Here is a 25,510-nt window from a genome sequence, read left to right as displayed (position 1 = left end):
GGAGGTTATGCTGCAATTGTATAAGGTGTTAGTGAGGCCACACCTGGAGTATTGTGTTCAGTTTTGGTCTCCTTACTTGAGAAAGGACGTACTGGCACTGGAGGGTGTGCAGAGGAGATTCACTAGGTTAATCCCAGAGCTGAAGGGGTTGGATTATGAGGAGAGGTTGATTAGACTGGGACTGTACTCGTTGGAATTTAGAAGGATGAGGGGGGATCTTATAGAAACATATAAAATTATGAAGGGATTAGATAGGATAGATGCGGGCAGGTTGTTTCCACTGGCGGGTGAAAGCAGAACTAGGGGGCATAGCCTCAAAATAAGGGGAAGTAGATTTAGGACTGAGTGTAGGAGGAACTTCTTCACCCAAAGGGTTGTGAATCTATGGAATTCCTTGCCCAGTGAAGCAGTAGAGGCTCCTTCATTAAATGTTTTAAGATAAAGATAGATAGTTTTTTGAAGAATAAAGGGATTAAGGGTTATGGTGTTCGGGCCGGAAAGTGGAGCTGAGTCCACAAAAGATCAGCCATGATCTCATTGAATGGTGGAGCAGGCTCAAGGGGCCAGATGGCCTACTCCTGCTCCTAGTTCTTGTGTTCTGATGTTCATTCAGAGGGCTGTGAATCTTCAGTATTCTCTACCTCAGTATATTATGGATCTTCAGTCATTGATCCTAACATGAACAAAAGAGCTGAAGTCAAGAGGTGAGGTGAGTGACTACGCTTTACACCAAGACAGCATTTGGCTCTGTGTGGTATCAAGAAGCCCTCGCAAAACTAGAATCAGGGGGAATACACTCCACAGGTTGGAGTCACACCTGACACAAAGGAAGATGGCTGTGGACGCTGGAGGTCAATCATCTCAGTCCCAGGACATCACTGCAGGAGTTCCTCAGGATGGTTGATCCTAGGCCCAACCACCTTCAGCTGTTCATCAACGACTTTCCCTCTTTCATAAGGTCAGAGTGGGGGTATTTGCTGATGATTGCACAATGATGAACACCATTTGCAATTCTTCACATGCGGAAGCAGTCTGTGCCCACATGCAGCAAGACATGGACTCAATTCAGCCTTGGGCTGATAAGTGGTAAGTAACATTCTGACTCTAGAATTTGCTCAAGGTTTCAGCAGTAAATATTTTAGAGCACTGCATCCTATTGCCATAAACAATAAACAGCGACACAATGAACATGTGTTTGAACACATGTTGGGCAGCATGGTAGCATAGTGGTTAGTACCATTGCTTCACAGCTCCAGGGTCCCAGGTTCGATTCCCAGCTGGGTCACTGTCTGTGCGGAGTCTGCACGTTCTCCCCGTGTCTGCGTGGGTTTTCTCCGGGTGCTCCGGTTTCCTCCCACAGTCCAAAGATATGCGGGTTAGGTGGATTGGCTAAATTGCCCTTATTGTCCAAAAAATGTTAAGTTGGGGTTACTGGGTTACGGGGATATGGTAGATACGTGGGCTTCAGTAGGGTGCTCTTTGTAAAGGCTGGTGCAGATTCGATGGGCCGAATGGCTTCCTTCTGCACTGTAAATTCTATGATTCTATGAAAGCATCTCAGGGTGTTAACAGTGACAGTTGCTGGCAATTAAATTAGATGGTCAATTGCCAGTATTATGTGCGCTACTTCTCAGCAATTACCATCAGGAATAATGCAATTTTTGTAGTGCTGCTGTGGTGTCAAGGAGGGAGAAATTCTATCCTTTTGCTGAAAAATATGTTGCATTGTCAAAATGGTGTTAAAAAATAGTCAGTTAATTCACTGAGCTCCTGTTTGTGGAAGCTGCGCATTAGTGTTCATTAAAATATTGGCACTGCAAGTGGTCCAGCAATTAAAGTTGTTCCCGATTAGTGGACAGAGTCCCTGGAATGACTGCTGGCCAAATCATTGTACAGAAGCAGGGCAATCCAGGTCAGGCATGAAGAACAGCCATTCCCCACACTTGCAGAGAATGTGTGTGTATGCTTAAGACCTGCATCCCCTTCTCAAGCTGAAGAAAGAAAATGGTTTGTGTGAATGAAAATATCTGAAATGTAATGAATTGACATTTTAATGCTCCAGACGGGACAGGCCATAGATCAAGATTACTAAAAAAAAACTTCCATTATGTGCCGCATTCTTCCATTTGTACAAGTGGATCAGCTCCAAGAGCCTACTTAAAACTTTTAAAAGGGAAACTACACCAGAGTACAAACAAATCATATTTCACCTTTAAGCTAGATGTTTTGGCATTCTCAGCAGCCAATTACATCATTTTCCTTTTGCTGTACTGCAGTGTCTCAAAGCACCATTGATCAGTCGGACATGGGTTCCATTTCCTACGCCATGCTGAGCACCTATATCAAAGGCTCAGCTAAATGCAAAACAAAAGGAGCCAAACTTTTGCTATCCACTCTCACCTGTCCCCATAAAGGCCAATCATGAACGTCATTGACAGTGGATGCAGGACGCCTGTGCAAAGTACAAGCAAAGCTCATAAGCAGAGTGAATTCTAACACAAACTAGTATCCCCTTGCAGCATAGGAAGAGCTCAAATGAAAAATAAACACTATGTATTTTATTTTTTCTTACCGCTTCTTTACAAAGCATTTTTCCATTTGTAGCTTCCACTGTGTTCTCCATTACATTTAGAGCTCGACTCAAGTATCCTGGGGTCCAGATCAGGGGCATTCTTGTGTAAACAGCACGGATCCCCTTAGCTAATTCAACTTTGCCTGGGAAACATTTTCCAAATTTTCATAAAATTAAAGCTTGCATTGAATTAAAAGCAATCCAAACATACTATACTGTTATAAGCTTATGCAAGATAGCACATTAAGTAGCTACAGGAAACATACCAAGCAACGCAAGTCCCAGAAGCTGGGAGCTAAAGCCAACCGTGTTGTTCTGCTTCAGTCCTACCAAGAGTAAAGCTGCACCCAGATTCCGCTCATCTTCCAGCTGAAAAATGGCAGATTGTACAGAAAATAAATCGAACTGATGAGAATCTTGACATTTGAGCTGGAAACAGATAGAAATTTAACTGGTAAGCCCTGACCAAGATTTAAAAAATAATTCAGATTTTGCTTTTGTGATTCCCTCCTTCTTCCAACACCCTGAATTTCAGCTTAGCAACAAGGTGATTTTCACAAGCTGAGGTTTGGAACTAACCGAGACCTGCACCCTTACAGGTGGGACAGGTGGACTACTCCTCTGTAGACTCAGTTTGAAATTTTGATGGGCACTATGTTTATTCTTTCAAGGGCTGTAGATGTCGCTGGTTGGGCCAACATTTATTGCCCATTCGCTGATTGCTCTCGAGAAAGTGGTGGTGAGCTGCCGTCCTGAGCCACTGCGGACCATGTGGTGTAGGTACACCCATAGTGTTGTTAGGGAGGGATTTCCAAGATTTTGATCCAACAACGGTGAAGGAACAGCAATATAGTTCAATGTCAGGGTGATATGTGGTTTGGAGGGGAACATGCAGGTGATGGTGCTCCCATGCAATGGCTGCCCTTGAACGTGGTGGAGGTCATGGGCTTGGGACTGACTGTCAAACGAGCCTTGGTGAGTTGCTGGAGCACATCTTGTAGATAGTACACACTGGTGCCACTGTGCATCGGTGCATCTATTATACCTCCGTAGGTGTACCTACACCATATGGACTGCAGGGGTGGACTGGAAAACAGTGTTCATATTTCAGGTCTGTGACCTTTCATCAGAATAGATGTTGCCTGACCAGCTGAGTGTTTTTAACGTTTTCCATTCTTCTTGAAGGTTTCCTTAATTTTGAGAAATTCTTTGAGATTTTATTTTGAAGTAGTTTTTGTACGAATTGCGATGACATGCAGAGCCACTGACACTGACCCCCCAATTAAAGCTTGCATTGAATCAATTTTGTAAGCCAGTCTTTTATATGGCACTTTGTAAAATGCTTTCTTAAAATCCATATAGACAACATTGACCACATTCCCCTCATCAAACATCTGTCACTTCATCAAAAATGCAAAAGTCAGACTAATCCGTGCTGTGGAAAAGAGATGTGCAGATGCTGTAAATTACTTCAGTGTTCTACAACACTTTCTAATTAGAATTAGCGTTTTAAAATTTAAGTTTATGTCAGCTGATTTTGGAATACAGTTCATTTTAATGGTAAGTCTCAATCTGATTGATGGCGTCTGACCTCAGTTTTTTAGTGCCATGTTGTAGGTTTGTGAGATCAGCTATTGGCTGTGCCATGAAAAAGTCTTTGATTCATCATGGAGCTTGCTGTGGTACAGTTGAATCAATGCTCTGATATGATATAACACAGGTGTGGAGGCCGCTGGGTTTGTGGCAAGCATGCTAGAGAAGCTGATGGGGGGCTGGCCCCTCGAGGTGGATCGGGCGCAGAGGGCACTGAAGGTGGAGGAGCCGCATCGGTTCCTGGATAAAGAAAAGATCCTGAGTTGGGTGAGGCAGCCCAAGAAATGCACCTGGGAGGGGAGCGAGCTCCACCAAGCGGGGAGGAGGGAGGTGGTGACATAGTGGTAATGTCACTGGCCTAGTGATCCAGATGCCCAGGCTAATGCTTCTAGGGACATGGGTTCAAATTCCACCAGCATTTGAGCTACAAGGAGAGACTGAATAGTTTTGTTTAGAGCAGACAAGAAGGAGGGGGATATGATTGAGATGTTTCTAAGATTATGAAGGGTTTGGACAGGGGAAAAAAGAAGCAGTTGTTCCCTTTGGTTGAGGGGTCAATCTCAATAGGGCATAGGTTAGGCTAAGGGGTAGGAGATTCCAAGGGGATTTGAGAAAAATAATTTCATTCAGGTTGGTGGGAATGTGGGATGCACTGCCTGGGAAGGTAGTGAAGATCTGGAATGCATTGCCTGGGAAGGTAGTGGAGGCTGGAAACCTCACAACCGTTAAAAGGCCCTTGGATGCGCATTTGAAAAACCATCACGTTCAGGATATGGGACAAGTGCTGGTAAATGGGATTAGCGTGAGATTAGAGTAGTTATTGTTGGTGCAGACTCATGGGCCGAAGGACCTTTTCTGAGTTGCACGACTTTTATGACAATAGCTGGTGGAATTTAAATTCAATTCCTCAATCTGCAATTAAAAGCTTGTGACCATGAACTCATTGTTGATTGTCGTAGAAACACATCTGGTTCACTAATGCCCTTTAAGGATGGAAGTCACATGTGAGATGGACCCATAGCAATGTAGTAGACTGTTAAATGCCCTCAGTCACTCAGTTGCATCAAACAGGATGGATCACCTAGCATTAGACTAGGTACCGGAAATGATAGTGGCAAACTAACAGACAGCTCTCTTCTGTGTATCCCAACCCTTACTCCCTCCCTATCCCTACAAAGTCTTCGTAACTAACATGGGCTTATGGCAAAATTGGGATAGTAGTCCCACAGATTGGTCAAGTAACAACCTGACATAATAATGGAATCATACTTTGTAGACAATTTGCCATACATCACCATCCTGTCCACTGGCAGACAGACCTATACGTGGTGACACAGTGGTATACAGTCGGAAGGGAGTTGCCCTGGGAGTCCTCAACTTTGACTGTGGATCCCATGAAGTCGCACTGATCAGATCAAAGATGGGCTCTTACTCATGTTCACCTACCGTCCCCACTACTCAACTGATAAATTAGCACTAATCCATGTCAAATACCATTTGGAAGAAGTATTGAGGATGGCAAGAACACAGAATGTACCCTGGATGGAGGCCTCAATGTCCATCACCAAGTGTGGCTCAGTAGCACATTACTGACCATGTTGGCCGAGGCCTAAAGGACACAGCTGCTAGACAAGGTTTTTAGCAGGTGGGGAGGGAACCAACAAAATCCACTTGACTTCATCCTCACCAATCTACCTGTTGCTGATGCCTCTGTCCATGACTAACAGTAGGTGCGACCACTGTACAATCCTCGTGGAAACAAAGTTCTGTCTTCACATGGAGGACACCCTCCATCATGTTGTGCAGCACAACCATTGTGCGAAATGGATAGACTTTCATGGTGAGACACAGGGATAAAGTAGAGGTTAAAAGATTCCTAATCTGTGCTGAACTAAGTGAAACCAGCTGGGGTGGTGGGAGAAGATGCTACAATTGGACTCTGGATCCGTCAGTCAGGTCTCTCAGCTGATTGATATCCAATGAGCCTTGCTGGAAAATGCTGTGCATGCAAATGTCAGTTTTGGTTGCAATGCCTTGGTTGCAATGCCTTCCACATTGAATAACCTGCTAACACCCCCGAGTCTGCTACAATGCTCCAGTGAAGCCCGGCACAAGCTGGAGGAGCAGCATCTCATCTTCCGGTTGGGCACGTTGTTGCCCTCTAGACTCAACGTTGAATTTGGGAACTTTAATTTTGACCTTTTTCCTTCATCTTAAACCCCTCCCCATTTTTAAAAATATTCTATACATGTATAGCCTCAATGCAAACCTCCTCTCACACCAGGTCATCTGTCTGGGGGCTTTTCACAGTAACTTCATTGAAGCCTACTTGTGACAATAAACAATTATTATTATTGTCCTTACAGTTGTGACTTTTATTTGCAGTTTCTACAATTCTAACACCAACCCTCCCTTCACTTCTGACAAAGAATCTAAGGACACGAAACGTTAACTCTGTTTCTCTCCTAATAGATACTGGCAGACCTGCTGAGTTTTTTCAGCATTCTCTGTACCTGCTAACACCTATTATTTAGGCTTGTGCGTGGAAAATGGCTGCAGCCACAAGGTTGTGATCAGGAATGCATGGTGAACCACACAAGAGTCAGCACCTTCAGGAGAGGGGGCAAAAAGAACGATCTAACTACAGCTAACAGAACTAAGACAGTGAACGGAGCTGTAATTCGGCACTCCAATTAAACCACTCGGATTCCTCAGTATTGCTGTGCGTAGTAAAGAGTCTGGCATGGTGCGGTCAGTCTCTTGTGTTGGACCTGCATGAGTGCAGCTTGACTAAGCTGGCCACTTGTGATGTAAGACTAATTCTTACGTTTAGTAACCAGATACATATTTTTTCTAATTTACAAACTTGGATGCAGAAACAAACAATTTTAAGGCTTGAATATTAAACCATTATACAAAAAACAGCTTTGTTCTTGGGAAATACTTTTAAGGCAGCCTAATAGATTATAATAATAGAGTTGTGGAAGCCCCAGTAGAGTACATGAGTTCACAGTATGTTTCCTAATGTGACTTCCATAGATGAGGGTTGGGAGGTGGGAACTGGGCAGGAACCTCCTGGACTGCGGGGTTGCAAAGAACGAAAAATGAACAGATAGGAATTCAAATCAGCTTTTTTCTTTAAATCTGTAGTTTTCATTATATAAGGTCATAAAATGATAATTTACTAATCTGATTTACCTTATGCCACAGGACCATTGATTACTCAGCCTATATATCTTAATCAGCTATGACTTTGCTAGAAATTACAGCTCGTTATTAGACTTACCTAACAGGACAACCTGAAGAAACTGCTGAGTCTATGTTCTAAAATATGATCCAACGGGTTTCAGTTAAATTCTCTGCTGTAGTGATAATGCATTTTACATTTCTACAATCAAATGCAATAGCATAATTGATTCATGAGTGAAAGGCATCCATCACCCATTCGAGAGTTTCTGATTGCCTTTCAGATCTTAGAATCTCATCAGGATTAATCTGCATATGCACAAGATTTAAAAAAGTAGTTGTGATTTTGTGAAGTGAATAAAAAAGGTTCCAGTTCTGATTATGGTGCTTGACAATTGCTTTCACAGCATAATGGGTCACGCAGTGATCCTCCTATTAATTCTCTGAGGATTGCTCAGTATCAAAGCACCATAAATGCAAAAATTAGAGTCAATAAATGGGATTGTTATCCATGTGTATATGAGAGCATCGTGCAAAATGCTTTGAAAATTGTTAATGTTAACCTTCAACGGTTGAAGTCTGGTATTTTTAAACTTGATCAATCATCTATTTTTCTACAACCTGTGTTTAAAAATATGCAGCTATTGGTAACAAGCAAAATGTGCAGCTGCAGGGTTTGGATATGTATATGAAGGTCATCTGTGCAATAATTCCTAAGATTGCAGTTTCCGTTTATGGAAACCTTTGTATATTCATCCTGATACACATTGGGACTATTACAAAAGAGTCATAGTCGTATAGCGCGGAAAAGGCCCGCCGGCCCATCGAGTCTGCACCGACAATAACTGCCTCAAATCTCGTGCTAATCCCACTTACCAGCACTTGTCCCATGTCCTTAAATGTGATGATGCTTCAAGTGTTCATCCAAGAGCTTTCTAAAGGTTGTGAGGTTTCCAGCATCCACTACCTTCCCAGGCAGTGCCTTCCAGGTTCTCACTACCCTGAGTGATTATTTGTTTCTGAAATCCCCTCGGAATTTCCCGGCCCTCACCCAAAACCTATGCCCCCTTGAGATTGACTCCTCAACCTAATGGAACAGCTGCTTCCTATTTACCCTGTCCAAACATCTCATAATCCTATACACCTCAATCATATCCCCCGCCCTCCCTCAGCCTTCGCTGCTCTAAAAAAAACAATCCAAGCCTATCCAGTCTCTCCTCAGTTCTATTCCAGGTAACATCCTAGTGAATCTCCTCTGTACCCCCTCCAGTGCAATCACCTCCTTCCTATAGTGAGGTGATCAGAACTAAACACCAGAACAGTACTCCAGTTATTCTATACAGCTCCAACATAACCTCCTTGCTCTTATATTCTATGCCATGACTGATAAAGGCAAGTGTCCCATATGCCTTCTTAACTATCCTATTCATCTGCCGCCTTCTGGGACCTGTGAACAAGTACCAAGATCCTTTGAGCTTCCGAGTGTCCTGCCATTCATTACATACTCCCTTGTCCTGTTTCTTCTTCCAAAGTGCATCACCTCGCACTTCTCAGGGTTAAATACCATCTGCCACTACTCTGCCCATTTGATCAACCCATTTATATCTTCCTGTAACCTACCACCCTCTTCCTCACTGTTAACCACCCTACCAATCTTGATGTCATGTGCAAACTTCATTCCCCCATGTCCTCATCTATATCATTTATACATATATATATATATATATATATATATATATAAAACAATCAATAAGGGACCCAGCATTGTTCCCTGTGGTACCAGCCTCCAGTTACTCAAACAGCCTTTTACCTCCACCCTTTTTCCTATTACTAAGCCAGTTTTGGATCCATCTTGCCAAGTTCCTTGAATTCCATGTGCTTCAACCTTCTCATTAAATCACATGGGGTCAGGATGACTTGGCTGGATGGATTCAGAACTGGCTTGGCCATAGAAGACAGAGGGTAGCAGTGGAAGGGTATTTTTCTGAATGGAGGTCTGTAGCTAGTGGTGTTCCGCAGGGATCAGTACTGGGACCGTTGCTCTTTGTAATATATATATATATAAATGATTTGGAAGAAAACGTAGCGGGTCTGATAAGCATGTTTGCGGCTGATACTAAGATTGCAGGAGTTGCGGATGTGATGAAGATTGTCAGGCAATACAAGAGGATATAGATAGGCTGCAAATTGGGCAGAGAAATGGCAGAAGGAATTTAACCCGGGCAAATGCGAGGTGATACATTTTGGTAGATCCAATTCAGGTGGGAGCTATAAAATAAATGGCAGAACCATCAGGAGCATAGAGGGACAGAGAGATCTGGGCGCGCAGGTCCACAGATCCTTAAAAGTGGCAGCACAGAAGGAAATGGTGGTAAAGAAAGCATATGGCATGCTTGCCTTCATAGGACGGGGTATTGAGTATAAAAGCTCGAAAATTATGTTACAGTTATATAGAACGTTGGTTAGGCCACATTTGGAATACTGTGTCCAATTCTGGTCACCACACTACCAGGAGGACGTGGAGGCTTTGGAGAGGGTTGAGAAATGGTTAACCAGGAGGTTGCCTGGTATGGAGGGTATTAGCTATGAGGAAAGATTGAATAAACTGGGATTGTTCTCCCTCGAGAGATGGAGGCTGAGGGGCGACTTGATAGAAGTTTATAAAATTATTAGGGGTATTGATAGGGGGAATAGTTGGAGGCTTTTTCCCAGGGCTGAATTTAAAACTACAAGGGGGCACAAGTTCAAGGGGAGGGGGAGAGGTTCAGTGTAGATGTGCGAGGAAAGTTTTTTTACACAGAGGGTGGTGGTGGCCTGGAATTCACTGCCAAGTGAGGTGGTTGAGGCAGATACGTTAGCGACCTTTAAGACTTATCTGGATAGGCTCATGAACAGGCGGGGTATAGAAGGGTACAAACGGTTGGTCTAGATGGACACGTGCTCGGCGCAGGCTTGGAGGACTGAAGGGCCTGTTTCTGTGCTGTATTGTTCTTTGTCTCCCATGTGGGACTTTGTCAAAGGCTTTGCTACAATCCACATAAACTACATCAACTGTACTTCCTTCATCTACACAATCGGTCACTTTATCAAAAAGTTCTTTAACATTTGTTAGGCATGACCTCCCACTGACAAAGCCATGCTGACTATCGCTAATCAACCTATGCTTTCCAAATGGAGATTAATTCTCTCCTTCAGACTTTTCGCCAACAGTTTCGCTACCACTGATGTGAGACTCACGGGTCTGTAATTCCCTGGTTTATCTCTACCACCCTTCTTGAAAAGTGGAACAACATTAGCTGTTCTCCAGTCCTCTGGCACTTTCCCCGTGGCCAGAGAAGAATTAAAAACTTGCGTCAGAGCCCTGAAATTTCCTGTCTCACCTCCCACAGCAGCCTGGGATGCAATTCTGAGAGGCCGGGTGTTTGACTATTTTTTAAACTTTCAAAGCCTCCAATACCTCCATTTCCTATATGCCTCTGGGGCCACAGTTGAATTTTTCTCTTTGCACTTGTTAAAAGCTTTTCTCTTCCTCTTTATCGAGTCCTGGATTGTACTAGACATCCAGGGTTCCCCAAACTTATTGCTCCTACATTACCCCTATAGGGAATATGTTGGACCTGTACTTTCCCCATTTCTTTTTTGAATGCCCTCCACTGCTCCGCTGTCGATTTTCCAGCAAGAAGCTGTTCCCAGTCAACTTTGGTCAGATCCTGCCTTATTTTAGTAAAGTCTGCCTTGCCCCAATCCAAAACCATCTTTTGCAGGTCATCTTTTTCTTTGTCCACAACAAACTTGAACCATATTGTATTGTGGTTGCTATCACGAACTGCTGCCCCACTGCCACATTGAACACTTGTCTGGCTTTGTTCCCCAGAACCCGATCCAGTACTGATCCATCTCTTGTTGGGCCTTCTACATATTGATACAGAAAGCTCCCCTAAATACATTTCAAGAAATCCACCGCCTCTAAACCCTTTACACTATAACTATCCCAATTTATGTTGGGGAAGTTGAAATCCCAGAGTATAATTATCCGATTATTATTCTTACACAACTCAGTAAATTGCCTACATATCTGCTCCTCTATTTCCCACTGACTCTTTGGGGGTCTATAATACACTCCCAGTAATGTGGCTGGCCCCTTTGTATTCCTACGGTCTACCCATAAAGCCTCGTTTGAAGATCCTTCCAAGATATCGCCTCTCCTCATTGCAGTAATTGATTCCATAATTAATAGTGCAATACCACCTCTCTTTTAACACTCTCCTCTGTCTTGGGTAAAGATCCTATACCCTGCAATGTTAAGTTGCCAGTCCCGCCCTTCTCTTAACCGTGTCTGTGATGGCAACAATGTCACAAGTCCATGTGTCAACCCACACCCTTCACTCATTTGTCGTACCTATTACACTCCTAGTATTAAAATAAAGACCATCCAACCTTGTCTTATTCTCTTGACATTCAACATAGCTGAACTCACTTTGACTTGCTTCCTTTATTATAGCATGATGTGTTCTATTTCACAAATACTCTGTGTTCCCTCCCCCTGACAAATCAGTTTAAACTCCTCCCAACCGCTCTAGCAAATCTACTTGCAATGTCGTTCAGGTACAGACCATCCCCTTGTATATGGCCCACCTTCCCCTGAAATGGCCCCAAGCCGCTTGTGGTGCCAGAAGCTTGGCTCTGACTGCACACAACTTCCAAAATGGAATACCGATTTGTGAGCGGGACCCCAGGGGACTCCTGAACTACCTGCCTATTCTTCCTGGACTGCCTGGTGGTCATCCATTTCCTTTTTTCTTCTTGTCCCTTGAGCTGTGGTGTGACCACCTCTCTACACATGCTATCCATGTAACACCCAGCTCGCAGATGCGCCACAGTGTATCCAGAGCTGCTCAAGCTGCAAAACCCGGAGCTCCAGTTCCTGCAGCTGGGAGTGTTATCTCTGCCTCTGTTCTCCTCACAGTCTAATCCACCCAAGAGGCTAGAGGGCTGCTTGCTTCCCCTTTTATACATGCCAGTGCTGCCCCCTCGTGGTCTTTCCATTACCCATCAGCCCCTTCTGTACATACCCATGTAAAGATCACTACAGGGAGCACTTCCCACACATGTGGTCATCTAGAATACTGGTAGGGTCCAAGGCTCCCCACATGTGACAGGCCACACATTCCACTTGGCTGTCCTTACCTGACATGTCTTTAAAGTAAAACTTACACCTTAGTCTCGAACAAATTTAGATAGCAGTAATACTTTTCCCGATAAATAATGTTTTATTTTAGCTTCAGCTATTTATTTTAGCTTCAGCTATTTAGACACCGTCCCCATGTCAATTTCTCACCAACCAATCAACTTACTGCTTTCCCCATGCTCTGTTTTATCCTCTGTCTCCAAAGCGCGTCCCTCGCAATCCTACGCTCCCAACTGCCCGAAGGTAGGTGAAGGTTCCCAAAGCGTGTCCGTCGCAAGTCTGTGCTTTCCACTGCCCGAAGGTAGGTGAAGACCTCGAGCCCAGCGCTCTATTTTATCCTCTGTCCCGAAAGCGTGTCCCTTGCAGGTCCGATGCTCCACGCTGCCCGAAGGTAGGCTTTAAATTTGCTTTCGGTGCATTAGGGACCAGTCACACCATAAACAATTTTCTATAGGTTGGAGTTCCGTATAATTGTAAGATTTCTATCACCATTACCATTTTTTATCCTGTAGCCCCTGCAATGATCTGCCATTTGCTTGAACAGAAGAAATAAATACATAGAATATACGGCACAGAAATAGGCCATTCGACCCAACTGTTCCACATACGAAACCACTTACCCCTCTTCATCAAATCCTAACAGCATAACCTTCTAATCATTTTTTCCATGTGCTTATCTAGTTCCCCTTAAATGCATCAATACTGAAGATGTACTGCAAGTTTAATGCTCCTTCACATCAGCCAAAATGTGATTAACTGATGAAAGTGTAGACGCATGCAGAATGCAAATAGTCTTTCCACTGTGAAAGTAAATTCCTCACTGACTTGTCACTATAATTTAACTGCCTAATCAGAACTGGATGTGAAAATTCATAACAAGAGCACTATCGAGAAAATCTGTGTACTTTTTTTCTTACCTTCAACTCCGGCTTACTATGTAGATATTTCTGTAGAACATAGAGAGAAAGAAGCTGTATACATTGCTCATCAAATGCTTCTTGCCACATCACTTCAATGACAACCGCTAGCGCATCTGGAAAGAAAGTAACATTTCATGCATCATCGTCATAGTCAATTTAGAAATATTTTTAATTGGGGCAAGAACCATTTCTCATGAATTATATTTATTGAGCAAGCATCTTGTCCTTCTAAGTGTGTACAAGTTATAAATCTATTGCACAACGATCAAAAAGTAAAGTAATTACACAAATGGAGTAGAAAACTAACACTGGTTACACACCCTGCCTTAAGCAGGGCTTCACATTATATTTAATACAATTAGCTTTACAGACTTTTGTATAATTGAAGCTGATTGCAGCGCATGGTGGAGGTGAAGACATTGCCCATACCATAAACATCAGCACACACTGAGCCATTGGGGGGGCACCTTCCATCTTTCTTTTGAATGAAATGCTGAAACTGTCAGACAGCTCTCTGCTGTGTTCCCAATCCATGCGTCAGCACGGTAGCATAGTGGTTAGCACTCTGGCTTCACAGCGCCAGGGTCCTAGGTTTGATTCCCGGCTTGTGTCACTGTCTGTGTGGAGTCTGCACGTTCTCCCCGTGTCTGTGTGGGCTTCCTCCGGGTGCTCTGGTTTCCTCCCACAAGTCCCGAAAGATGTGCTGTCAGGTGAATTGGATATTCTGAAGTCTCCCCAGTGTACCTGAACAGGCACCGGAATGTGGCGACTAGGGGCTTTTCACAGTAACTTCATTGCAGTGTTAATTTAAGCCTACTTGTGACAATAAAGATTATTATTAAAGGAAGTGTCCCATATGCCTTTGTCACCACTCTATTAACCTGCCCTCCTGCCTTCAGAGATCTATGGACAAACACACCAAGGCCCCTTTGTTCCTTAGAACCTCCTAGTGTCATGCCGTTCATTGAATACTTCCTTGATAAATTACTCCTTCCAAAGTGTATCACCTCACACTTTTCAGGGTTAAATTCCATCTGCCACTTATCTGCCCATTTGAACATCAGTGATCCCTGTCATATGGTGAGAAGATCCACAGTACTGGATCAGTAAGTTTGCGGATGACACAAAGATTGGCCGAGTGGTTAACAGTGAGGTTAAGTGCCTTGGGTTACAGGAAGATATAGACGGGATGGTCAATAATAATAATTGCTTATTGTCACACGTAGGCTTCAAGGGAGTTACTGTGAAAAGCCCCTAGTTGCTACATTCCGGCACCTGACCGGCCTCCCCGAACAGGCGCCGGAACGTGGCGACTCGGGGCTTTTCACAGTAACTTCATTGAAGCCTACTTGTGACAATAAGCAATTATTATTATTGACCATCCCGCCTCTATCTTCCTGTAACCCAAGACACTCAACCTCACCGTTAACCACTTGGCCAATCTTTGTGTCATCCGCAAACTTACTGATCCAATACTAAGAACAAAGAACAAAGAAATGGACAGCAAAGGAACAAGCCCTTTGGCCATCCAAGCCTGAGCCAACCATGCTGCCCGTCTAAACTAAAATCTTCTGCACTTCTGTGGTTCGTATCCCTCTATTCCCATCCTATTCATGTGTCTGTCAAGATGCCCCTTAAATGTCACTATCGTCCCTGCTTCCACCACCTCCTCCGGCAGCGAGTTCCAGGCACCCACTACCCTCTGTGTAAAAAACTTGCCTCGTACATCTCCTCTAAACCTTGCCCCTCACTGTGGATCTTCTCACCATATGACAGGGATCACTGCTGTTCAGCTGCACTGCATTACCACTATCAACCAATTTGGAGATTTTAATGGCAGGGTGATTATATAAAAGTAAATGCACATATAGTGTTTAATTCCTACTTCATACTTTTAGCACACTTGGGACCTTCATACAATGAACAATTTGGAGATAAATGACTGGCAGCATTTTCCCCTCAAACCAGACAATTTAAAAACACAAACTGTAATCAATAACTAACTTTCCTCACTTACTCGTTAGGTCGTCTTCCTTAATGTAAGTGTCCATTAGTAGATTAAATGTGAAGTTATCTGGAAAAATTCCATATTGTACCTGTAAAAGAATGAGAAATTTACAGATGCAGGAGAGGAAAATAAAATCTCCAACATTCAAATCAAAGCAGTCTTCTAAATACTGCAGGTGCTGAATATCTGAATAAAAACAGAAAATGCTGAATAAACTCAGCAGATCTGGCAGCATATGAGGAGAGAAACAGAGTTAACGTTTTGGATCTAAATGGCCCTTCTACAGAACTGAAAAAAGGTAGAAATGTAAAGATTTATATAGTTAGAATGGGGCAGAGAAGGAGGGGCAGAAAAGAAGACCAGGGATAGGTCAGGGCAAAAGAGATATGGACAAATTTGCCATGGCCATGAGACAAACTGGATGCCACCAAGGCATCAATAGTGCTAATGATGGCAAAGGTTAAGATAGCAGAATGTGTTAATAGGAGCAACTGAGCGCCAGGGACAGGTGGCCAAGTGGGGAAGGGGTGGGATCATGTTGGGGCAAACTGGGGAGCTGAAAAACAACTAATAATAAGCTACAAAGGGGGGGGGGAGGAGGGTTCAGATGGAGGCAGATGCGTACGGTCTAAACTCGTTGAACTCAATATTGAGTCCTGTGCCCAATCGGAAGATCAGGGGCGCTATTCTCCCCCCCCACGCCGGGTGGGAGAATTGCCAGGGTGCCGCACGAATCGCCCCACGCCGGCCCGACCACCGCACGCGATTCTCCCACCTCCCGGAAACCAGCGGCACGCGATTCGCACCGGGCCACTCGGAGAACCGACAAGCGGCGATTCTCCGGCCGGGTGGGCCGAGCGGCCGCTACGATACGACAGGTTCCCGCCGGGGCCGTCCACCCTGGTCGCTGCCGGCGAGAACTCTGCGGGAATGCTGAGGGGGCGGCCTTTGGGGGAGGGATGGGGTATGGCCCGCGATCGGGCCCACCACCTTCCGCGCACGGCCCCAGAACACCGGCCCACCTGTGGGGGCCAGAATAGGTTGTGCCCAGGCCCTGTTCGCGCCGTCATTAAACGCGACGGCGTTCACGACGGCGCGAACACTTGGCCTCCATATCGGAGAATCGCCCCCGAAGTGTGGTTCTTCCAGTTTGCGTTGGGTCTTACTGGAGCATTGCAGCAGGTCTAGGATGGACCTGTGGGCCTGAGAGCAAGACACTGCATACAAATGGAAAGTGACTGGATGGTTGGGCTTAACCTGTGGACAGAGCAAAGATGTTCTGCAAAGCGGTCACCCAGCCTGTGTTTAGTCTCCCCAATGCATAGGAAACCACATTGGGAGCAGTGAATACAGTAGACCAAGTTGAAGGAGGTGCAAATAAAATGCTTCATCACCTGACAGTGGACCCTTGGACAGTGAGGAAGGAGGAGGTAAAGGGGCAGGTGTTGCACCTTCTGCGATTGCATGGGAAGGTGCCATGGAAGGAGATGAAGGGTTCAGGACGATGGAAGAGTGGGCCAGGGTGTCAAGTTGGCGTGATCCCTGTGGAATGCTGACAGGGGCAGGGGTAAGGGGAAGATGAGTTTAGTAGTGGCATCATGCTGGAAGTGGCAGAATTGGCAGAGGATGGTTCTTTGAATGCAGAGCTGGTGGGGTGACAAGTAAGGACAAGAGGGACCCTGTCGAGGGAGGGGAACGGTGAGGGAGATGGGTCAGTGAAGTGCACTATCAACCACAGTGCAGGGGTATCCTTGGTTGAGGAAAAAGGCAGAAAAGTCCGAAGCGCTGTTTTTGAAGGTGGGATCATTGGAACAGATGTGGCGGAAGCGAAAAAACTGGGAGAATGTGATTGAGTCCTGACAGGGAGTTGGTGCAAGGAGCTGTAGTCGGGAAGCTGGTTGGGAGTCATTGGGTTTGTAATAAATATTGTTGGACAGTCCATCGTCAGAGATTGAAACAGAGGTGTCAGTCTAAAGGGCAGCACTGTGGCACGGTGGTTAGCACTGCTGCCTCATGGTGTCAAGGATCCGGGTTCGATCCTGGCCCTGGTCGCTGTCCGGTGGAGTTTGCACATTCTCGGTGTCTGAGTGGGTCTCACACCCGGAACCCAAAGATGTGCAGGGTAGGTGGATTGGCCATGCAAAATTGCCCCTTAATTGGAAAAAAAAGAATTGAGTACTTTAAATTTATTTTAAATAAATAAATTGAGACAGAGAGGTAGCTGTGGAATATGTGGAACATTCCTTGTTCTAGTCTTACTCAGGCCCTCTCCCACAACTCTTCCTCCATTACATCAATGACTATATTGATACCCTCCATACATTTTTCTAGATCCAGACAAGAGTATCAATTTTGCATCAAATTTCCATCACTCTCACCTTCACATGGTCTATCTCTGACACTTCCCTTCCTTAATCTCTCTGTCTCCATTTCTGACGATCAGCTGACCACCCACTTATTTGTAGTTTGTTGTTAGCTGTTTTTCAGCTCCCTGGCCTGCCCCAACACAACCCCACCCAACCCCCACTTGGCCACTGACCCTGGCTATTCAGTTGCTCCCATTAACAGATTTGGTTATCTCACCTTTTGCCACCATGAGCACCCTTCATCCCTTAATGGCACCATTAACATTCCCCTTTGTCTTATGTCCATGTAGGATTTGTCAATATCACTGTTCTTCTATTCTGCCACATCTCCTCCACCCCATTTCCAAATATATTCTTTACATTTCAACCTTTCTTCAGTTCTGTAGACTCAAAACTCGATTTTCTGACCCACAGACCACAATCAGTAAGAATAAACAACACCTCCTCCACAATAGTCCTCAAAACTGGGGCCCCACACTTAGCCCCCCACTATACTCCCTGTACACACACGACTGCATGGCAAAATTTGGTTCCAACTCCATCTGCATGTTTGCTGATGATGCAACCATAGTGGGCCGGATCGCGAATAACGACGAGTCAAAATACAGGAGGGAGATAAAGAACCTAGTGGAGTGGTACAGCGACAACAACCTATTCCTCAATGCCAGCAAAACTAAAGAGATGGTCATTGACTTCAGGAAGCAAAGTACTGTACACACCCCTGTCAGCATCACCGGGGTTGAGATGGTTAGCAGTTTCAAATTCCTAGGGGTACACATCTCCAAAAATCTGCCCTGGTCCACCCACGTCGACGCTACCACCAAGAAAGCATAACAGCAGCTGTACTTCCTCAGGAAACTAAGGAAATTCGGCATGTCCACATTAACTCTTACCAACTTTTACAGATGCACCATAGAAAGCATCCTATCTGGCTGCATCACAGCCTGGTGTGGCAACTGCTCGGTCCAGGACCGCAAGAAACTTCAGAGAGTCATGAACACAGCCCAGTCCATCTCACGAATCTGCCTCCCATCCACTGACTCCATCTACCCCTCCTGCTGCCTGGGGGCGGCATAATAAAAGATCCCTCCCGCCGGCTTACTTACTCTTCCAACTTCTTCCATCGGGCAGGAGATACAAGAGTCTGAGAACACGCACGAACAGACTCAAAAACAGCTTCTTCCCCGCTGTTACCAGACTCCTAAACGACCCTCTTATGGACTGACCTCATTAACACTACACCTCTGTATGCTTCATCCGATGCCGGTGTTATGTAGTTACATTGTGTACCTTGTGTTGCCCTATTATGTATTTTCTTTTATTTCCTTTTCTTTTCATGTACTTAATGATCTGTTGAGCTGCTTGCAGAAAAATACTTTCACTGTACCTCGGTACACGTGACAACAAACACACATTAATTCTGTTTCTCTGCACAGATACTGCCAAATGGTTTAAAAAATAAATTTGCACCTCTTTCCATAATTTTCTTTTGATTTAATGACAAGCTGCACTGCAATATTGCATTCCCCAGACCAAAACACCTGTCGGTGAAGAAACACCACGGGCGGGATTCTCCACTCCCGCGGCAAAGTGGCCGCGCCGTCGTGAACGCCGTTGGGGTTCAAGACGGCGCGAAACGGCCCCGATCCCGACCGATTCAGGCCCTGATAATGGGCTAGGATCGGGGCCGCGCCATCTACACGCGCCAGGCCTTGTCGCCCGCGTAAAAGCAGCGCCGCATAGATGACGCAGCCGGCGCCGCACAACGGGCGTCATCCGCACATGCGCGGGTTGGCCGGCGCCAACCCGCGCATGCGTGGCTGCCGTCCTCTCCAGGTCCGCCCTGCAAGAAGATGTCTGACGGATCTTGCGGGGCCGCGGAAGGAAGGAGGTCCTCCTTCAGAGAGGACGGCCTGACGATCGGTGGGCACTGATCACGGGCCACCCCACATTTGAGGTACCCCCCAGTGCAGGATCCCCCCTCGCCCCCCCCCCGCAGGCCGCCCCCCCAGCGTTCACGATGGCAGCGACCAAGTGTGGATGGCGCCGGGGGGAACCCGCCGTTTTGGCCTGGCCGTTCGGCCCATCCGGGCCTGAGAATAGCGGGGGTGCCGGAGAATCGCCATTTTGGGTGTCTCCGGCGATTCTCCGGCCTGTGGCCCGCGAAACACGACCGGGCCGTTCCCGCCGCTTGGGAGAATCGCGGGAGGGCGTCGGACCGGCGTCCCGGGAAATTTTGGCAGCCCAGGCGATTCTCCCAACCGGCGCGGGAGTGGAGAATCGCGCCCCACGGCTGTTGGTTTCATTTGCAAAGCAAGTCAATTAGGCACTGCATTGACCATCAGACACACTTAAGGTGTCCCAAATCTTTATCACATATAAATGCAGCATCTCTTCACCAATTTGAGCCCTGCAGGGAAAATCTAAGGCTCTCGATTTATATGAGTATACCATGAATAGAACCATAGAAAAGTTACCTCCCACAAGGCCATTCGGCCCACCGTGTCCGTGCCAGCCTGAGGACACCCAGGTGCCCTTTCTAATCCCACCTTTCTGCACCCGGCCCATAGCCCTGTAGCTTCAGCACTTTAGGTGCAGATCCAGGTACTTTTTAAAGAGTTTCGGGTCTCTGCCTTCATCACCAACTTGGGCAGCAAATTCCAAGCACCTACCATCCCTCTGCATGAAAAAGTCCTTCCTCATGTCCCCTGGTTCGCCGAAGGAAACAATTTTATCATGTCCACTCTATCACTTCCCCTCATAATTTTGTACATCTCGATCAAATCACCCCTCCGCCTTCTTTGTTCCAAGGAAAGTAACCCCAATCTAACAAATCTCTCCTCCTAGCTGCACTTTTCTATCCCTGGCAACATTCTTGTAAACCTCCTCTTCACTCTCTCTAGACCAATTACGTCACCAGAATTGCACATAATACTCCAGTTGTTTACCAATGTTTTATACAATTCCAACATTATAGGCTTACTTTTATATTCTATAACTCTGCCAATGAAGGAGAGGATTCCATATGTCTTCTTTACAACCGTGACACCTGAACTGCTGCCTTTAGGTACCTATGTATTTGTGCGCCAAGATCTCGCACTTCATCTACCCCTCTTAGTATATTGCTGAAGTGAATTCATTTTTTTCTCTTAAATTTACATAGTGGAAAATACTTTGTTGGGCTGGCCCATTCAGCCCATGTTTCTCAAACAACACTGGGGGCCATATTTTCATGAAGGAGGTGGGAAGACTGAGTTGGGAAAGTTGCAGACTCAACAGCCTCTCTGATTAGGAGGCTCCGCCCACCATATCTGTATTCCAGGGAGGCTGGGACAGGATGGAGTTGAGCCCAATATGGCAATAGAAGCAGATGACGAGCAAGGTTGGCAGGATAGAAGGACCATTTCCATTTACTCGAATATAAGCATTTACCCCTTACTCTCCATGCCTCCTGAATTCCCCCTCATATTCTCTCCATGCTTCCCACGTATCTTATACAGCCACTCACCAAGTAAACACTGTGTACAGGAGCAATGTAATGGCCATGGGAATCTTTTGAAATGGATACTGAAACGTGCATCTTTAACAATCTAACTGAGTGAAAAACTATCCAATAGAGTCAGTGAAAAACGCAAGCATTCATACTTTTTTAAAATCCCTGATGCAAAGAAACATAAATAATTTCCCGCAGGTAGTTATTCAATAATGATATTCATATCAAAGACAGATAATCCTTTAATATTCTGCTAAAATGGCCAATCAAACTGTGACCACAACCTCCTGCTGGGATATGTTGTAATGTAGCCTTTGAAACTCAGCCAAACATTCACAATGACATCAGCTGGCAAATCCATGGAAATGTAAGCAATGGAACCTACTGAAATTGCAAAAACAAATGGTCCTGTTTGTTCTCAGCTCAGTCCAGCCGTGGGTGTTTTGTTTCAAACTTAAAGGGCTGTGGACAGTTGATTCATTTCAGATCACGACAGTAGAGTTCCCAAGAATTGTTTTCTTCAGTCTTGGAATGCATAATATCGCTTTTTTCTAAGGGAAAGTATTCAACTGCATCTCAACACTTATACAATGCTGATCAATGAAATGATAAGCTTACCTTTGTAGAAGAGAGCCCAATAAACAATCATTGAGTAAAAACCCAACTCACCTGCAATACAGCATCTAACAGTCGAAACTGAAAGAACAGATATGCTTTTGTTATTTCAAAAGCAGGACATTCCTTTTTGATTCCCAACTTGATACCGGGGTTCCCACTTGTTTCATAACTCCTCTGAGATGCCATGAACCACTTATACTTACAGAAGGGACCCGATTCCACAAAAGCTGTGGAGTGGTTTGCATTGCCCACTGTGCAATGGAGCTAGTGAGGACGTGAGCGCTGCATGTGCGCAGGCTACCTACACTCGTATTGCACCAACCAAGATTGTTCGGAAGTGGAATGGTGTGAGAATCCCGGAATATTGTTTATTCCCCATTTTTAAAAGTTGCCAAGTTGGCCATAATTCTTGAAAATCCGGGCCTGGGTCTCGGTCTCCAGTGTGAGCTGGTTCTTAGAATTATAGTGACAACTGCACAAGTACATTGCTTTGCTATACTGCTTTCAAATTCGCACTATTGCTGGAAATAGCGACAAAACATAAATGACACCCCAATTTCTCCAACATGAATCAAGTTTCCAACAATCATGCAGGGCAACCCTTTTTGATTTCCAACCTCCCAGTTAAAAGGGATGTACCAAGAATTCAAATCTCTATCTCTCAGTTCTGTGCTAGATTAGCTCTCGAGTTCACTGGTCAGTCCTGTCAGTTTGCATTCTCTTCAAACAGCAGTGCACTTTTTAATGCGAAACCTTCAGCTAAATTATTACTCCAGAAAAGGCAGGGCTAAAAGTTTGACGATAGCTAGCTTGAAAGTAAACACTGTTGAGAAATTGCCTTTTTCACTTTACATGAATTGAGGAGCACGAAGAAATAACTGTGAAAATTATTCTATTTGGTTGTGTAAATGATACAAACTTGTTGGATTGCAATTATGTCTCCTCTCACTACAGTGTTTTTCACTTAACCTTTTGAAAAGCCAGAAGAGCATATTTGATGGTGTTGCTCGTCTACATTAAACCCTGTTTGGAATCATAGAATGGTGATAGCGGAGCCATTCAGCCCATCATGTCCACATCAGCTCCCAGGCACATCACCTCAGTGAGTCTAACATCCCACCATCTTTCCATAGCCCTACAATTATTTTTCTTCAGATAATTATCCAATACTCTTTTGAAGGCCAAGATTGACTCTTCCTTCACCATACTCTATGACAGTGCTTTTCAGGACTTCCGGTTGCGGCGATGCGGAGCTAAGCCGCACATTTCGGTGGCTCCCGCTAGAACGGACTTTTGGGCTCTCCAGAGGAGCCCCAATGGAAATTTCTCGACGACTTCCCGTGTGGGAAGGTGAGAGCAAGGTCCCCCTTCCATAGTATATGGAGTGGACCAGAAGTGGAGTGGTAAAAAAAGTGGCTTTGGAGCAGCGAAAAAAACGAGGGAGGAAAAACAAGATGGCGGAGGGCGGAGATCGAGCAGCATGGGGGCCGGAGCAGCAGGAGTTTCTCAGGCGCTGCGTGGAGGAGCTTAAGAAAGAGGTGCCGGCGCCACTGCTGACGGCGATCGAGGGGCTGAAGGAGACCCAGAAGGCCCAAGGGGTAGAAATCCCTGGTGCGGGAAAAAGCCACTGAGAACGAGGACGAGATCTTGGGCCTGGCGGTGAAGATGGAGGCGCACGAGGCGCTGCACAAGAGGTGGGCCGAAAGATTAGAGGACCTGGAGAACAGGTCGAGGAGGAAGAATCTTCGGATTCTGTGTCTCCCTGAAGGGGTGGAGGGGGCCGATGCCGGGGCATATGTGAGCACTATGCTCCATTCGCTGATGGGTGCGGAGGCTTCTCCGAGTCCCCTGGAGCTAGATGAGGCTCATCGGGTCCTGGCGAGGAGACCCAAGGCCAATGAGCCGCCAAGGGCGGTAGTGGTGAGGTTTCATTGTTTCGTGGACAGAGAGTGTGTCCTGAGATGGGCCAAGAAGGAACGGAGCAGCAGGTGGGAGAATGCGGTGATCCGAATCTATCAGGACTGGAGTGCAGAGGTGGCAAAAAAGAGAGCTGGTTTTAATCGGGCCAAGGCGGCGCTGCATAGAAAGGGAGTGAGATTCGGAATGCTGCAGCCAGCGCGATTGTGGGTCACATTTCAGGATCGACACCACTACTTTGAAATGCCTGAAGAGGCTTGGGCATTTATACAAACTGAAAAGTTGGACTCAAACTGAGGGTCTATGGTTGTGGGGGGGATGTCGGTCGTATACAGGGTTTTAAAAATGCGGAAGGAATGTTCCACGGGTGGGGCGATGGATGGGGATGGGGGAACAGATCTGATGGGGAGACTGTGGGGAATGTGGGCGCCGGTGCTGTAGGGAGGGGAGGCCCGGGGATGTGGGAATTGGGATAAGGCCGTAACAGGAGCTGCGCCAGAGTGGGCGGGGCTGGCTCAGGAAACGCGGGCTTTTTCCCGCGTTAGGGAAGGACGGAGGGGGGGGCGAATGGAGGAGCGCACACCGATTGCTGGGGAGGAGGAGGAGGGGGGATTTCCACACGGGGGGGTCAACGGGAAGGCGGGGGAAGCCGGGGTCAGCTGACATACGGGAGTGTTATGGGGGGAGCAAGAGCTAGATACGGATCTAGCGGGGGGAGGGGGAAGGGGGGGGGGGGGGAAGAGGGGGTGAAATAGGGTTGCTGCTGCATTGGCCGAGGGGGAACTGAAAACAGAAGAGGTGGTTGGGGCGGGGGTCCCCCGTCTGGGGGACTGGAGGGTGCGGGTGGCGCGGGCACGGGACTGGCATAAAACAGGAGATGGCTAGTCAGCAGGGGAGTGGGATGCCCCCCAATCCGGCTGATAACGTGGAATGTGAGGGGCCTGAATGGGCCGGTTAAGAGGGCCCGGGTGTTCGCGCACTTAAAGGGACTGAAGGCAGACGTGGTCATGCTTCAGGAGACACATTTGAAGGTGGCAGACCAGGTCAGGTTAAGAAAGGGACGGTCAGGACAGGTATTCTATTCGGGGCTGGATGCGAAGAATAGAGGGGTGGCAATACTGGTGGGGAAGCGGCTGTCGTTTGAGGCCAAGAATATGGTAGTGGACAATGGAGTTCGATACGTGATGGTGGGCGGTAGGCTGCAGGGGGCGTGGGTCGTATTGGTAAACGTATACGCCCCGAACTGGGACGATGCTGGATTTATGAAGCGTATGTTGGGGCGCATTCCGGACCTGGAGGTAGGAAGCTTGATAATGGGGGGGGGGATTTTAACACGGTGTTGGACCCAGCATTAGATCGTTCCAGATCTAGGACGGGGAAGAGGCCGGCTGCGGCCAAGGTGCTTAGGGGGTTTATGGACCAGATGGGGGAAGTGGATCCGTGGAGATTTGCCAGGCCCCTGGCCAGGGAATTTTCTTTTTTCTCTCACATACACAAAGCCTACTCCCCGATAGATTTTTTTGTTCTGAGCAGGGCGCTGATCCCGAAGGTGGAGGGAACGGAGTATTCGGCCATAGCCATCTCAGACCACGCCCCGCACTGGGTGGAACTGGAGTTGGGAGAGGAGAGGGACCAACGCCCGCTGTGGC

General features: G+C 46.3%; 1 protein-coding gene across 2 annotated transcripts in view; it reads right to left on the bottom strand.

Annotated features, from left to right (window-relative positions):
• mrps27 (mitochondrial ribosomal protein S27) overlaps window positions 1–25,510 on the bottom strand; it is a 188,583-nt gene that overhangs the window by 42,099 nt on the left and 120,974 nt on the right. For both annotated transcript variants that reach the window (XM_072516145.1, XM_072516144.1), the window contains 4 exons: window positions 15,477–15,555; window positions 13,457–13,572; window positions 2,839–2,941; window positions 2,573–2,715 (listed from right to left, as the gene is read on the bottom strand). In XM_072516145.1, coding sequence (XP_072372246.1) covers window positions 2,573–2,715; window positions 2,839–2,941; window positions 13,457–13,572; window positions 15,477–15,555 — 441 coding nt within the window. The remainder of the gene's footprint in view (window positions 1–2,572; window positions 2,716–2,838; window positions 2,942–13,456; window positions 13,573–15,476; window positions 15,556–25,510) is intronic.

The sequence above is a fragment of the Scyliorhinus torazame genome, chromosome 9 (genome assembly GCF_047496885.1).
Source record: "Scyliorhinus torazame isolate Kashiwa2021f chromosome 9, sScyTor2.1, whole genome shotgun sequence".
NCBI classification, from domain to species: Eukaryota; Metazoa; Chordata; class Chondrichthyes; order Carcharhiniformes; family Scyliorhinidae; genus Scyliorhinus; species Scyliorhinus torazame.
This window is presented reverse-complemented; position numbering and strand designations above follow the sequence as displayed.